Genomic DNA, 15,918 nt, shown 5'->3' with positions numbered 1-15,918 from the left:
ACCCACTAATTACCCGATCATTTACTGAGCACTGGTGAGGATGTAAACTAGGATTGGGTGCATTATATAACCAGGCGACAAAACTTTTGTCTTGCCAAAATCTGACCATTCTGTGTTCATTAAAGGATCAATATTTCAGCATTGATGCCAATTTAATTTCTTTACCTAAACCAAATTTGGGAGGGAGGGTTTCAGCTTTCAAAAGAGTAATTTATAAAAGCAATTGATGAATTTAATGTCAGGTTATAAGCTTTTATTTACATAACATGGATAAGCGACATAACTTCTGTCAGGGAGTGTACACACAAACATATAATACATGTCATTTTCTAGGACAAACTGAGACTACAGGTAGAAAATCATAGTCAAAAAGCACAGCCACAAGTACAGGTGAGTTAAGGCCCCGTCACACATAACGAGATCGCTAGCGAGATCGCTGATGAGTCACGTTTTGGTGACGCAATAGCGATCTTGCTAGCGATCTCGTTATGTCTGACAGGTAGCAACGATCAGGCCCCTGCTGTGAGATCGCTGATCGTTACAAAGCTTCCTGGACCATTCCTGGGTCGTTGCGCTCTCGCTGGGCAGTGTGCATCGCTGTATTTGACACCTTGTCAACGACCTCGCTAGCGATTCAGAACTGAGACACGTAGAGGTGCATAAATTGGACTTTTCTGCGTTCATCGTCCCCGATTGGTGGTCGCTACTGCGTCCTTGTTTTCTCAGATCCCACCAGCGTTCTCCGGCTGTGACTCCACTTTGAACAAATCAGACATCTTTAGCGAAGTAGGTATTGTTTGGGGTCTCAAATGAGTTTCCATTTTTAATTCATTTATAGGACATCTACCAATTATCTGCTATCATTGCTCTTCAGGGAGTGAGGGCTTGGCTTCAATAGCGATCTCGTTATGTGTGACGGGGCACCAGGACCGTTAAAATACTGGCAGCAGTTGTCGCAGCAGGTCTTCGCATCATGGGTGTTTCTGCCATGTCCCACTGGTTGAAGGCCTGCAATTGCAGGATCGTTTGCACGCTATTCACCGAGCTCCACTTCCCCATTGGCTCGGTCCACAGAGTCCACAAAGCCAGGCGGACAGTACGTAATTGCATCACATCGACGAAGAAAGTTTTGAAGCGTGCAACAGGCCAAAAGAACAGAGTCTATTGATTTAAGCTTCATGTTAATTGGCGTATGAAAAACTCTGAAGCGGTTGGCCACGACAGCGTGTCAGAAAACGTGCTGTGTGGGTGTGTGTGCACGAGACCCCTAAAATATCTGCCCATGCAAAAGCATATATATACAGATAGAAGCCAAGCCCTCCCTCCCTGAAGAGCAATGATAGCAGATAATTGGTAGATGTCCTATAAATGAATTAAAAATGGAAACTCATTTGAGACCCCAAACAATACCTACTTCGCTAAAGATGTCTGATTTGTTTAAAGTGGAGTCACAGCCGGAGAACGCTGGTGGGATCTGAAAAAACAAGGACGCAGTAGCGACCACCAATCGGGGACGATGAACGCAGAAAAGTCCAATTTATGCACCTCTACGTGTCTCAGTTCTGAATCGCTAGCGAGGTCGTTGACAAGGTGTCAAATACAGCGATGCACACTGCCCAGCGAGAGCGCAACGACCCAGGAATGGTCCAGGAAGCTTTGTAACGATCAGCGATCTCACAGCAGGGGCCTGATCGTTGCTACCTGTCAGACATAACGAGATCGCTAGCGAGATCGCTATTGCGTCACCAAAACGTGACTCATCAGCGATCTCGCTAGCGATCTCGTTATGTGTGACGGGGCCTTTACACTGGCAGCCAGGACATGATAATGGCAGAAAAAAGGAGACTCCGACTCCTAAAATATATAATAAATTGGGTACAGTAGTTCAATGCAGTTTGTGGGGAATATTTTTTCCAAAGAATTTGGGAAAGTTAAGAAATGTCCTATGAATGTCTGTCCTATTCCTGATCTAAGGGTCTAGACTTTTAGCTGAGATGAATCTGTGCTGCAATTTATGTACATGATAAGCAGTGAAGCTCCTCCTCTAAAGATAAGGGGAAAAAAAAACAAATACACAGGGAAGGAATGCCTGCACTCATCTCAGAACTGCTGGAGTGAACAGGAAAGCAGGATTAAGAACAAAAAAAAAGGTTAATGCTATTATAACTGATAATGCTTCAAACATGATAAGTACAATTAAACTGATGAATGAGAATAAATGAAGGTGAGCAGCAGCTAGAAGAACATTTCAGATTCAGTATGTTGGAGATGGAAGGCCACAGTCCTGTTCCCATAACGGAGGAACAAACAGATATTACTACACAAGAACAGCAAAATGATTCTTTACAATTAGATGATCTTGTTGAAGCTGCTTCACACCTTTCTCCTAGTCATCACGTGTTGTGTTGTGCACACGCTGCAACTGGCAATAAGAGATAGTCTGCAAGAGGGAAATGCTGCAACTCTGATTAGCAAAGTGAGGAAATTGGCTATTGCTGTCAGAACCCCTAAAATTGATTCCATCTTGAAGAGTCATGCTGGAAAAGGGGAAATTGTGGAATTACAAAATTTTTCACTTGCACTCAAAGTAGAAGAGTTCAATCGTTCATCAAAACTGACTGTGCACGAGGCAATTCTTTTATACCCTGAAATTGTTAGAGATGTTGCCTATGGGGTTACTGCTATGCCACCAACCCAAGTTAGTGTAGAGAGGTTGTTCTGTAGCCTTAAAATAATTAGGTCAGAATTTAGGTCATTGATGAAGGAGGATCTGATGGAGGCGATATTACAGGGTGGGCCATTTATATGGATACACCTAAATTAAATGGGAATGGTTGGTGATATCAACTTCCTGTTTGTGGCACATTACTATATGGGAGGGGGAAAACTTTTCCAGATGGGTGGTGACCATGGCGGCCATTTTGAAGTTGGCCATTTTGGATCCAACTTAATTTTTTTCAATGGGAATAGGGTCATGTGACACATCAAACTTATTGAGAATTTCATAAGAAAAACAATGGTGTGCTAGGTTTTAACGTAACTTTATTCTTTCATGAGTTTTTACAAGTCTATGACCACTTATGAAATGTGTTCAAAGTGCTGCCCATTGTGTTGGATTGTCAATGCAACCCTCTTCTCCCACTCTTGACACACTGACAGCGACACCGCAGAAGAAATGCTAGCACGGGGTTCCAGTATCTATTGTTTCAGATGCTGCACATCTCATATCTTCACAGCATAGACAATTGCCTTCAGATGACCCCAAAGATAAAAGTCTAAGGGGGTCATCAGATTGGGAGACCTTGGTGGCCATTCAACTGGCCCACGATGACCAATCCACTTTCCAGGAAACTGTTCATGTAGGAATGCTCGGACCTGACACCCATAATGTGGTGGTGCACCATCTTGTTGGAAAAACTCAGGGAACGTGCCATCTTCAGTGCATAAAGAGGGCAACACATTATCATGTAGCAATTTCAGATATCCAGTGGCATTGAGGTTTCCATTGATGAAGAATGGCCCCACTATCTTTGTACCCCATATACCACACCATACCATCAAGATACAAGATGTGCAGCATCTGAAACAACGGATACTGGAAGATAAGTGGTCATGAACTTGTAAAAAACTCATGAAAGAATAAAGTTACGTTAAAACCAAGCACACCATTGTTTTTCTTATGAAATTCTCAATAAGTTTGATGTGTCACATGACCCTATTCCCATTGAAAAAAATTAAGTTGGATCCAAAATGGCCGACTTCAAAATGGCCACCATGGTCACCACCCATCTGGAAAAGTTTTCCCCCTCCCATATACTAATGTGCCACAAACATGAAGTAGATATCACCAACCATTCCCATTTAAATTTAGGTGTATCCATATAAATGGCCCATTCTGTATTTCTCAGAACAAATTCACAGACTGCACAAACGTTATTCAGTATGTTTTTGTTGAAAACTGTTTTTTTTCCACTTACTGCATAGTGTATAATAAATTGTAAATATGCAAAAGTTGTTTTTTTGTTCTAAAGTTGTATTCCAATAAATATATTTTATGTTCTATCTAAATAGCTTGATTATTGTATCATAATAATGATTAAAAGCCTGATGTTACCATTTTACTACAGTAAATTTATCACTTAAACTTAAACATGAGCCACGTATGAGGGAGTCAGTCGGAGTCATGGAAATTGAGGAGTCTGAGTTGGAGTCGGAGGTTTGGCTTACTGACTCCACAGCCCTGTTTTTTTCCCACCGAGTAGTAGATTGTATTGGTACCATTTTGGGATTACTACTATGCTTTGACAGCTTTGTATATCATTTCTTGGAAAAAATTTGGGGACAAAACACAATGGCAATTCTGGTGTTTCATTTTTTTTTTTCTTTACCATATAGATGTACCATATTGTGTATATTTTGATAGATTGAAATATTCCTGTGGCGATACCAAATATTCTTACTTTATTAATTTTTTGATTATTTTAATACTTTTTAATTTTTAACTACTTTTTACATATTATTTTATTCCACCTAGGGTACTTGAACCTGCACAATTCATCAGCACCCCTCAACTGCTACGTCTTGGTGCATGCTTCCAATAGACGTATAATGACGAAAATGATACACGACAGAGCACACAGGGACACCGTCTGCATTATTAAAGTCAATGGCCCCCGAATCCTGTTTTGCAGGGGTTTGAATGGAAGCCCGAAGGGGCCAGAGAATGTAAGAGAAAAAGCTATGTAAATCCAGCCTGACAGTGGAGAATGGGAAGATGGGAGCTGGAGCCTACATTAACCCTGTAGAAGTGGATTCAGTTACCGAGCCTGGTCCATATAACCGGTTGGAAATCACTGCTCTAAAAATAAAACATTGGGCATTAAAGGAGACTATTCCAACTGGAAGCATAGAGGTCTACATACTGGTCTAGTGGACAAGATGCTGTTCACCATGAGATTGCATGTATATAATTAGGCTCAGTACATAGCACATTAACCCCTTAAGCCCCGCGGGTGGTTTGCACGTTAATGACCGGGCCAATTTTTACAATTCTGACCACTGTCACTTTATGAGGTAATTACTCTCGAACGCTTCAACGGATCCCCCTGATTCTGAGACTGTTTTTTCGTGACATATTGTACTTCATGATTGTGGAAAAATTTATTCGATATCACTTGCGTTTATTTGTGAAAAAAACGGAAATTTGGCGAAAATTTTGAAAATTTTGCAATTTTCAAAATTTGAATTTTTAAGCCCTGAAATCAGAGAGATATGTCACACAAAAGAGTTAATAAATAACATTTCCCACATGTCTACTTTACATCAGCACAATTTTGGAACCAAAATTTTTTTTTGTTAGGGAGCTATAAGGGTTAAAAGTTGACCAGCGATTTCTCATTTTTCCAACAAAATTTACAAAAACATTTTTTTAGGGACCACATCACATTTGAAGTCACTTTGAGAGGTCTTTATGACAGAAAATACCCAAAAGTGACACCATTCTAAAAACTGCACCCCTCAAGGTGCTCAAAACCACATTCAAGAACTTTATTAACCCTTCAGGTGCTTCACAGGAATTTTTTGAATGTGGAAGAAAAAAATGAACATTTAACTTTTTTCACAAAAATGTTAATTTAGACCCAATTTTTTTTATTTTCACAGGGGTAACAAGAAAAAATGGACCCCAAAATTTGTTGTGCAATTTCCCCTGGGCACGCAGATACCCAATATTTGGGGAAAAAATACTGTTTGGGCGCACGGCAGGGCTCGGAAGGGAAGGAGCGCTATTTGACTTTTTGATTGTAAAATTTGCTTGAATAATTAGCGGACGCCATGTTGTGTTTGGAGAGCCCATGTGTGCCCAAACTTTGGAGCTCCCCCACAAGTGACCCCATTTTGGAAACTAGACCCCCCAAGGCACCTTTCTAGATGCATAGTGAGCACTTGGAACCCCCAGGTGCTTCACAAATTGATTCGTAACAATGAAAAAGTGAAAAAAAAAACACTTTTTCATTTGTATGAATCAATTTGTGAAGCACCTGAGTGTTCCAAGTGCTCACAATGCATCTAGATAGGTGCCTTGGGGGGTCTAGTTTCCAAAATGGGGTCACTTGTGGGGGAGCTCCAATGTTTGGGCACACAGCGGCTCTCCAAACGCAACATGGTGTCGCTAACAATTTGAGCCGATTTTCCGTTAAATTTGTTAGAGGACACCATGTTGCATTTAGAGAGTCCCTGTGTGCCCAAACATTGGAGCTCCCCCACAAGTGACCCCATTTTGGAAACTAGACCCCCCAAGGCACCTATCTAGATGCATAGTGAGCACTTGGAACCCCCAGGTGCTTCACAAATTGATTCGTAACAATGAAAAAGTGAAAAAAAAAACACTTTTTCATTTGTATGAATCAATTTGTGAAGCACCTGAGGGTTCCAAGTGCTCACTATGCATCTAGATAGGTGCCTTGGGTGGTCTAGTTTCCAAAATGGGGTCACTTGTGGGGGAGCTCCAATATTTGGGCACACAGCGGCTCTCTAAATGCAACATGGTGTCCGCTAACAAATTTAACGCAAAATTGGCTCAAATTGTTAGCGACACCATGTTGCGTTTGGAGAGCTTCTCTGTGCCCAAACTTTGGAGCTCCCCCACAAGTGACCCCATTTTGGAAACTAGACCGCCCAAGGCACCTTTCTAGATGCATAGTGAGCACTTGGAACCCCCAGGTGCTTCACAAATTGATTCGTAATAATGAAAAAGTGAAAAAAAAAACACTTTTTCATTTTTATGAATCAATTTGTGAAGCACCTAGGGGTTCCAAGTGCTCACTATGCATCTAGATAGGTGCCTTGGGGGGTCTAGTTTCCAAAATGGGGTCACTTGTGGGGGAGCTCCAATGTTTGGGCACACAGGGACTCTCTAAATGCAACATGGTATCCGCTAACAAATTGAATGGAAAATCGGCTCAAATTGTTAGCGGACACCACATTGCGTTTGGAGAGCCCCTCTGTGCCCAACCTTTGGAGCTCCCCCACAAGTGACCCCATTTTGGAAACTAGACCCCCCAAGGCACCTATCTAGATTCATAGTGAGCACTTGGAACCCCAGGTGCTTCACAAATTGATTCATAAAAATGAAAAAGTGTTTTTTTTTTCACTTTTTCATTTTTACGAATCAATTTGTGAAGCACCTGGGGGTTCTAAGTGCTCACTATGCATCTAGATAGGTGCCTTGGGGGGTCTAGTTTCCAAAATGGGGTCACTTGTGGGGGAGCTCCAATGTTTGGACACACAGGGGCTCTCCAAACGCTACATGGCGTCCGCTAACAATTTGAGCCGATTTTCCATTCAATTTGTTAGCGGACACCATGTCGCGTTTGGAGAGCCCGTGATGTGCCTAAACAGTGGAGCTCCCCCACAAGTGTCCCCATTTTGGAAACTATACCCCTCAAAGATTTTATTAAGGTGTATAGTGAACATTTTGAACCCAGAGGTTCGGCACATTATTTGTTTACATTAGGTCATCATATTGAATAAGTTTTCATTATTCTTGAGCGCAAGTGCTCGCTACTTGAGTTTGCATCGGGTACTCAGGTATGCACCATGTACAGCGTGTGCTCGAGTGACATGCTCGAGTCCCTGCTCCGCATGTTTCACGGTTATTAGACACCCAAAAAAAAACATGCGGGGATCGCTCGTGCATGGCAGGCAATCCCCGTAAAGTTTTTTGGCCGCGAAGCATATGGGGCAGAGACTCGAGCATGTCACTCAAATACCCACGATACTCAATGCATACCAGAACACCCGATGCAAACTCAAGTAGCGAGCACTTGCTCTCAACACTAGTCGCCATATCGTCATCTTTTTTTCTTACTTTTGAAAAAAATCCCAACCCCAGCCCTAACCCTAGCACAACCCTAGCCCCAGCACAACCCTAGCCCCAGCACAACCCTAGCCCCAGCACAACCCTAGCCCCAAACCCAGCCCTAACCCTAGCCCAATCCTAACTCAAGAGTTTATTTTTGACGCCGTTCCTTGTGCGGTATAAGTGATTAGACGACTTTATTCTTCGGGTCGGTGTGATTACAGCAATGCCAGAATCATGTGGGGTTTTTATGACTGACAGCTGTCACACACTAAAAGACGCATTTTTTGTAAAATCTAGTTTTTGCATCGCCATATTTTGAGAGCTATAATTTTTCCAGATTTTGGCAGACAGTCATGTGACGGCTCGTTTTTTGCGGGATGACTTGACGTTGTTATTGGTGCCATTTTCAGGCACGTGACATTTTTTGATCGCTTTCTATTCCGATTTTTGGGAGGCAGAATAAACAAAAACCAACAATTCAGGAATTGTTTTTTTTTTTTTTTTTTATTCTGTTCCGCGTGTGGTAAAATTGATGAGGCAGCTTTACTCTTCGGGTCAGTACGTTTACAGCGGTACCACATTTGTATCATTTTTCTATGTTTTGGCGCTTATACACAATAAAAGCTATTTTATAGAAAAAAATATTTTTTAGTATCGCTTTATTCTGAGAGCTATAACTTTTTTATTTTTCGGCTGATGGAGCTATATGGCGGCTTGTTTTTTGCGGGACGAGATGACGTTTTCAGCGGTATCATTTTTATTTATATGCGTCTTTTTGATCGCGTGTTATTCCACTTTTTGTTTGGCGGTATGGTGATAAAGCATTGTTTTTTGCTTGGTTTTTTTTTTTTTTTTTTTTACCGTGTTCACTGAAGGGGTTAACTAGTGGGACAGTTTTATAGGTCAGGTTGTTCCGGACGCGGCGATACCAAATATGTGTACTTTTATTGTTTTTTTTTAATTTTTTTTATAATAATATTTATTGATGGGTACATTATATTTTTATTTTTGGTGTATTATTTTTTTTATTTTTTTATAATATTTTTGCACATTTTTTTTTTTTTTTTTTTCCACTTTCACACAGTTTATACACTTTATTACTTTTTCCCACTCTGGGACTTTCACTTTTTTTTTTCTGATCGCCTGCATGGCACAGGAATGGAGCACCATCCCTATGCCATGAAGCCTGTCAGAAGTGCACAGTGTGAAGATTGCTTGGAGATGCACTGCGCATGTCCAAGCAATCTTCCTGCTCTCTGGTGACCCGGATGTTGTCATGACGACATCGGGTCGTCATGGCAACACCCGGGAAGCCTTTGCAGACTGCGCTGGAAGCCGGAAGAGGAGGTGAGTATCGCCGATCACCTCCCCTTGCCCCCGCAATGCCGCGATCGACTTCGATCGCAGCATCGCGGGGGTTAATGTGCTGGGAGCGGTGCGTGACCGCTCCCTGCACATAGTACCGGGTGTCAGCTGTGACAATCAGCTGACACCCGGCGGCGATCGCGCCCGCACAGCCTGTGTGCGGGCGCGATCGCGATGACGTACTAATACGGGTCTGGCTCTTAAGTCCCAGGGCACAGACGCGTATTAGTATGTCAGATGTTATTAAGGGGTTAAAGGCTTTGCAGTGGCCCCTGCAGATAAGCGGAGATACATAATAGCTAAGACCTGCTCGGGGCAAATATTTTAACTGACACCCAGTATGATTGCTGTTTTGGTAAAACCCTTTCCTAGAAATTTTTGTCAGGCAACAATTTCTATAAAACCCATTTCAAGCATAACATTCAGGTACTACCTATCGTTGTCATTATTTTCAAGCACAACTAAAAGTAATAGCTTTTTTTTACCATAAGTTTAGATCAACAACTATAAAAGGTGCAATGTTAGTTCACCTAACTACAGCGGGTACAATTTTAGTGAAATGCCTTCTATAAATGCAAATTTTAGGAGACTAACTTTCTGAGCATTGCTTATTTTTTTCCCCTCAATTGGCTAAATGACTGGTATAAAAAAATAACATCAAGATTTTTTAAAATGTAGACATTGCTATAAAAAATTAAATAAACATCACAAATTCTTGAAATGTTTAACATAAAATTTGACTTAAACAGTGATCTAAGGGGTAAGGTTTCTCCTTGTGGAGAGTGACATGACAGTATGAGATTTAAACACTTTGCATGCTCCTTTGGGAAAATTTGCATATTTAATTTCCCAGAGGAGCATGCAATGCATTTAAATCTCCTCGTATTGGCGTGCAAGACCTGGCATGTCAGTCTCCACAAAAAGAAGCCTTACCTCTTAGATCCCAGTCTTAGCCTCTCACCCAGCCAAATCAGATCTCACACTTTGTACTGACCAGGGGTAATATGCCGAAACACCGTGTCTACAAATTGAGCTACTTATTTGACTTTTATCCCAAGTCATATTTCAAGGCTCATTTAAAGGGTCGATAATGACTTTTAGGATTGCTACTTCCAATAGGTGGCACTAGAGGTCAAGTCCTCTTCCTCTCTGAAGAGACAATTTGCAAACTTAAACAATGAGTAAGTTTCCGTAGACCCAATCTCTTTAAGACTGACCTTGAAAAGTAGGTCTTTCTTCTGGTTTATCTGTCCAGCATTGCACCATCAGATCGGATGCTTCTTTTAGTTCACATTGCAAACTCTCCTCTACTTCTGGTCTGTCACCATTAAGTACACAAATTGATATTTGCTCATTTTTAATTGCATCTGCAGAATGAGACAAAATGGAAAGAATGTATTTTTTTCCCACGTGCATGGGTAATCTATTCGGCACTGTTATATTGATTTTACATGTATTTTGCTCAAAAAAGGTGCACAAAATATCGCAAGAATTTTAGGCTACTGTTAAGGCAATACAGTACAAATAATCTGCTGATATTGTGTTATATGTGAGAAGAGCACATTGGTGCTTGGCGTGATTAAACATTTAGAACAATTGCAAGGACTGACATGGCCTAAAATGTGTCAAACTGCATAACCATTAGGCTTCATTCAGACGTCCGTGTTGCATGTACGTGTTCTAACCGTTATTTTCATAGATACAACACGTAACCATTATAATCTATGGGGCTATTCAAGTGTCCATGTTTTTCACTGCCCGTGTGACCGTGCAAAACTCAGAGACATGTCAGTTTTTTTTCCAGTAAATCCAAACAGAAACAGAGGTATACTATAGAAGCCGTGATCACCAATAAATAATTAGATGTAGAAAATGTCGTTTTTTCCGGTATAATAGATGAAAAGGACCAATACAAGTCTATGGTTCCGTGAGAAACATGTACAGCAGACAGATGGCAGCCGTATTTAATATTGCAAGCTATAGGAAAAGCTTTGTACTTTATTTATTTGTTCATCCGAGCAAAACACTGATAACACACTGATTGTAAAAATGGACACAAGGACCAAACACTGATGACACACTGATTATAAAAATGGACACAAGGACCAAACACTGATGACACACTGATGGTAAAAACAGACCCAAGAACCAAACACTGATGACACACTGATGGTAAAAACAGAGCCAAGGATCAACACTGATGACACACTGATGGTAAAAACAGACCCAAGAACCAAACACTGATGACACACTGATGGTAAAAACAGAGCCAAGGATCAACACTGATGACACACTGATGGTAAAAACAGACCCAAGGACCAACACTGATGGTAAAAACGGATACAAGAGGACCAAACACTGATGACACCCTGATGGTAAAAATTGACACTAGGACCAAACACTGATGACACACTGATGGTAAAGACTAGGACCAAACACTGATGGTAAAAACTGACACAAAAGGACCGAACACTGATGACACCCTGATGGTAAAAATGGACACTAGGAACAAACACTGATGACAAACTGATCCAGAAAACTGGTACCATTTTTCCTGGATGTGTGAATGAGGCCTTAGTTCAATGACTGTTCAACCATCAAGCGTCTATCTATTGTATATGGCCTCCTTTAGTTAGGGCTAAGGCTACATGGTGACTTTGCTTACACATCTGAAGCCTTTACAGAAATGCACTGAGCCAAACAAATTGTGCAACTTCATACATTTGATTGCACCAAATTTAATGTTGACTGAAACTTGGAGTGACCTACTGTATATCACTCATCTGAATTGGACACGTTTATGCATGACATACCAGTACAATTCCATAAAGCGATGGCTCCATAATACCTGTGTAAATATCCGACGTGTATACAATATCCACACATCATATAGAGGTCAACTGTAAAATGGTGCTCAAAGGTGTACAGTTTGTTTGTCAGTGATCTGACTGTTCAAAACAATAGATAGATAAATATTTAGAATGTAAAGCAAGATTACAAGTGAAAGATACTGTCTTACGTTCATAGGGTTCCTTGTTGCTCAGGATCACCCAGATTACAATTGCAAAACTGTAAACGTCTGATTTTACAGTTGACTTTACATTTAAGCTCTTCAGGTGTTCTGGGGCCATATAACTTAATGTTCCAGCATTCTTTGTGTTCATTGCACAGCTCTGAGTCCTCTGGCGGTCCGTCTCCTCTCTTGTCAGGGTACTCCATTTCTGAAAAGCAGCAACCCCAAGGTCTGCAATCTAATAATAAAGGCACTTTTATTTTATTTTCAAAAGTGGAAAACAAAAATCACTTTTTTATCAAAGCATACCGTATGTAGAATACATTAATTCTGGACATTATTTTTTAAATCTGCTTCAGTTCACCTGCTCTTTATATGCTGCATGTTCAATGTTTCAGCATTTTAAAACTATTTGAAATAATAAATGTGTGCATTTATCTCAGTTGAATATTTGCATAACACATGGTGGTAATCTGTTGACTATGAGAGCTACAAGATGCCCTCCCACCATTCCCCACCTTCCCACTCCCAGGTGTGACACAGATTTTTTTTTGTGTATTCAACAGATACTTCATTAAAATAATTAAGGTACAATTAAAACTAATAAATTATATTGTGTGTGTAAAAGGTGCTCATTCGTGTCACCCCTCTTCCTCCTCACTGTCCTGTGTCCAACTGAAAGCCAACTGGCTGCAGCAGGAGCCTCCCCCCACTTCTCTGTGAAGTAGGACATGAATACTTATAAGCCCCACCAAATTCAATAAGCTTCACCCTTCAACCTCTTTCCAGCAAAAAAATAAACAGATTAGTAGAAGATTACTTCATGTTCTCTCTCCCGAACGGGTTCACCTTGTCGCTGGTGGGATAGCTTTCATACTAGTTTTGATCAAAAACAGTGTTACTAAGAACCCTATTTTATTTAAATGCACTTGCTTTTTATTTATTTACAGCAGGGTTTATTTTCAGTTTGCTTCTTGTAGGTTTTTCTGATTCATGTTTTCTCTGCAGGATTTCCATATGTGCAGATAATACTGCAGACTGACAGTAGACACACGTTTATATCCCATTTACTTATATCTTTCATATCTAGATTAAGGCTAAGTGCCCACGAAGCAGAAATGCTCCGGATTTTTCCTGCATCTCCCTGGCAGGAAAAACGCATGCGGATTTTACATGCATTTTTCCTACCAGGTAGAAGCGTTTGTCAAGCGTTCTTCACATGCATTTCTGCATGCGGGTTATCAAGCGCTTTTCCAAGCGATTTTAGCATCACTTGGAAAAGTGCTTCACACTATATAAATCCATGCAACCGGCATTGATTTATATAGTGTGACCAAGTTAATAGTTAAAAAAAGAATACAAATGGTAAAAAAAAACAACAAAAAAAAAACCATAATATTCACCTTCCAATGGCCCCCGGTCTCCTTCTCCGACGTGTCCGGTGTCTTGGGCGGCTCGCGGTGGTGTAAAAGGAACTTCCATGATGTAATTTAGTCATGTGACAGGTCATGCGACCGCCGACGTCAGCAGTCACGTGACCTGTCACATGACTAAATGACGTCATGGAAGGTCCTTTCACACCACCGCGAGCCGCCCAAGACACCGGACGCACCGTACAGGAGACTGGGGGCCATCGGAAGGTGCGTATATATGTTGTTGTTTTTTTTATTTTAATTCTTTTTTAACTACAGGTACTATGGTACCCGGGTCTGGATGAGAGTCTCCTCTTCTCCAGACCCGGGTATCATCCGCGCATTGAATCGCTTAATATAAGCATGTGTACATGTAGTCATGCGGATATTAAGCGATTTAATGCAAGTCAATGGCGGCAATTTCGCCGCGTTTCCGCAAAATTAATGGACATGCTGAGGATTTTTCCGCAATGATAATCCGCAGCGGAAATTTCCGCAGCATGTGCACAGCACATGCGGATTATCATTGGGGACCATGGGGCACATATTAGCAAGCGTTTTTTAAGCGTTTTCGCTGTGGAAATTCCGCGGCAAAAACGCTTGAAAAAAGCATAGCGGGCACACAGCGTTAGCGTTAATTTAAAAATTACCTTCACATGAAATTCATCATCTGCTAATATGTTCTCTGGTTTCAGATCCTTGTGAACCACCTTCTGATTATGCAGATATTTCATTCCTTCAATAATTTCAAGGATAAATCGAGCCTTCACTGAAACTGGTACTGTTACCTGGAAGAAGAAAATATAACTACCTTAAATTATTTGAATAAACATAAATTTATGTGAAAACTGGACACTATTATTCAATAGCCAAATTTTGTAAGTCTTTTAGAAAAATCAAACACAAATTTCAAGGGACCAAAGATATTGGTAGCAGCGTAATATACTAAATGACAAAAAGAAGGGCCTACAAAGTAGCCTATTGTTTTAAACTGGAAAAAACATTGTAGCTCACATGGCCATGGTTTTAATTTTTTTGCCACAGTTTTGGCATTCAGTAAGTGACAAGTCCAGCCCAAAAGTTGCAGACGGATGGATACAGCATGCAGATTAGCCCTATTGAATGGGGCTAATCCTTGTCGACCATCGGAAGTTTAAGGCTATGTGCCCACGATGCAGAAATGCTCAGGATTTTTTCCTGAGCGTTTCTGCATCTATCTGGCAGAAAAAAACGCATGCGGATTGTACATGCGTTTTCCTGCCAGGGACAAGAGGAAGTGAAGCGTTCTTCACTTGCATATCCGCATGCGGGTTGACAAGCGCTTTCCAATCGATTTAGCATCACTTGGAAAGTGCTTGTCAACTTGGTCACACTATATAAATCCATGCAAACGGCATGGATTTATATAGTGTGACCCGAGAGAATGTCAAAAAATAAAAAAATAAATATATACTTACCCTCTGATGGCCCCCGGTGTCCTGCTTTCCCTCCGTTCTCCCTTGCCGGCAACGGTACACTGAAGGACCTGCTGACGTCAGCATCGCGTGACCCGTCACATGACTATGGTGTCAGCGCAGGTCCTTCAGTCCATCGCGAACTGCCGGCATGAAAGGATGAGTGCAGCGGGGGCCGCCAGAAGGTAAGTATATATTTATTTTTTATTTTATTCTTTTTTTTTTTACAGTTTTCTATGATACCCAGGTCCGGAGGAGAGTCTGAAGGACCTGCGCTGACGTCATAGTCATGTGACGGGTCACGCGACGCTGACGTCGGCAGGTCCTTCAGTGTACCGCTGCCGGCAAGGGAGAACGGAGGGAAAAAAGACTCCGGGGGCCATCAGAGGGTAAGTATATTTTTTTATTTTTTACTTTTGGTCACACTATATAAAGCCATGCCGTTTGCATGGATTTATATAGTGTGACCAAGTTGACAAGCACTTTCCAAGTGATGCCAAAATCGCTTGGAAAGCGCTTGTCAACCCGCATGCGGAAATGCAAGTGAAGAACGCTTCACATCCACATGTCCCTGGCAGGAAAAACACATGTACAATCCGCATGCGTTTTTTTCTGCCAGGGAGATGCAGAAACGCACAGGAAAAAATCCTGAGCATTTCTGCATCGTGGGAACATAGCCTAAACTGCAAATCCTTTGCCTTTTTGCTGTTGATTCTGTAGCTAATTTACCTCCTTGGTAAAGTTACAACATAAGCAAGTTGAGCTAATGGCCATCAGCTTAATGTCCACTTGTAACCTTTAATGACCTTTTAG

General features: G+C 41.2%; 1 protein-coding gene across 1 annotated transcript in view; it reads right to left on the bottom strand.

The window, feature by feature from the left end:
* The window catches only part of RIPK1 (receptor interacting serine/threonine kinase 1), an 88,417-nt gene that overhangs the window by 45,617 nt on the left and 26,882 nt on the right, over positions 1-15,918 (bottom strand). The window contains exons 4-6 of the mRNA XM_073678697.1: positions 14,302-14,439; positions 12,246-12,477; positions 10,444-10,593 (exon numbers count right to left, since the gene is read on the bottom strand). Of these exons, the coding sequence (XP_073534798.1) occupies positions 10,444-10,593; positions 12,246-12,477; positions 14,302-14,439 (520 nt within the window). The remainder of the gene's footprint in view (positions 1-10,443; positions 10,594-12,245; positions 12,478-14,301; positions 14,440-15,918) is intronic.

This window comes from Phyllobates terribilis, unplaced genomic scaffold, assembly GCF_046119375.1.
Source record: "Phyllobates terribilis strain yellow unplaced genomic scaffold, ASM4611937v1 Scaffold_4__5_contigs__length_816908805, whole genome shotgun sequence".
In the NCBI taxonomy this organism is placed as follows: Eukaryota; Metazoa; Chordata; class Amphibia; order Anura; family Dendrobatidae; genus Phyllobates; species Phyllobates terribilis.
Note: the sequence above shows the minus strand (reverse complement) of the source record. Positions and strands in the feature narration are given on the sequence as shown.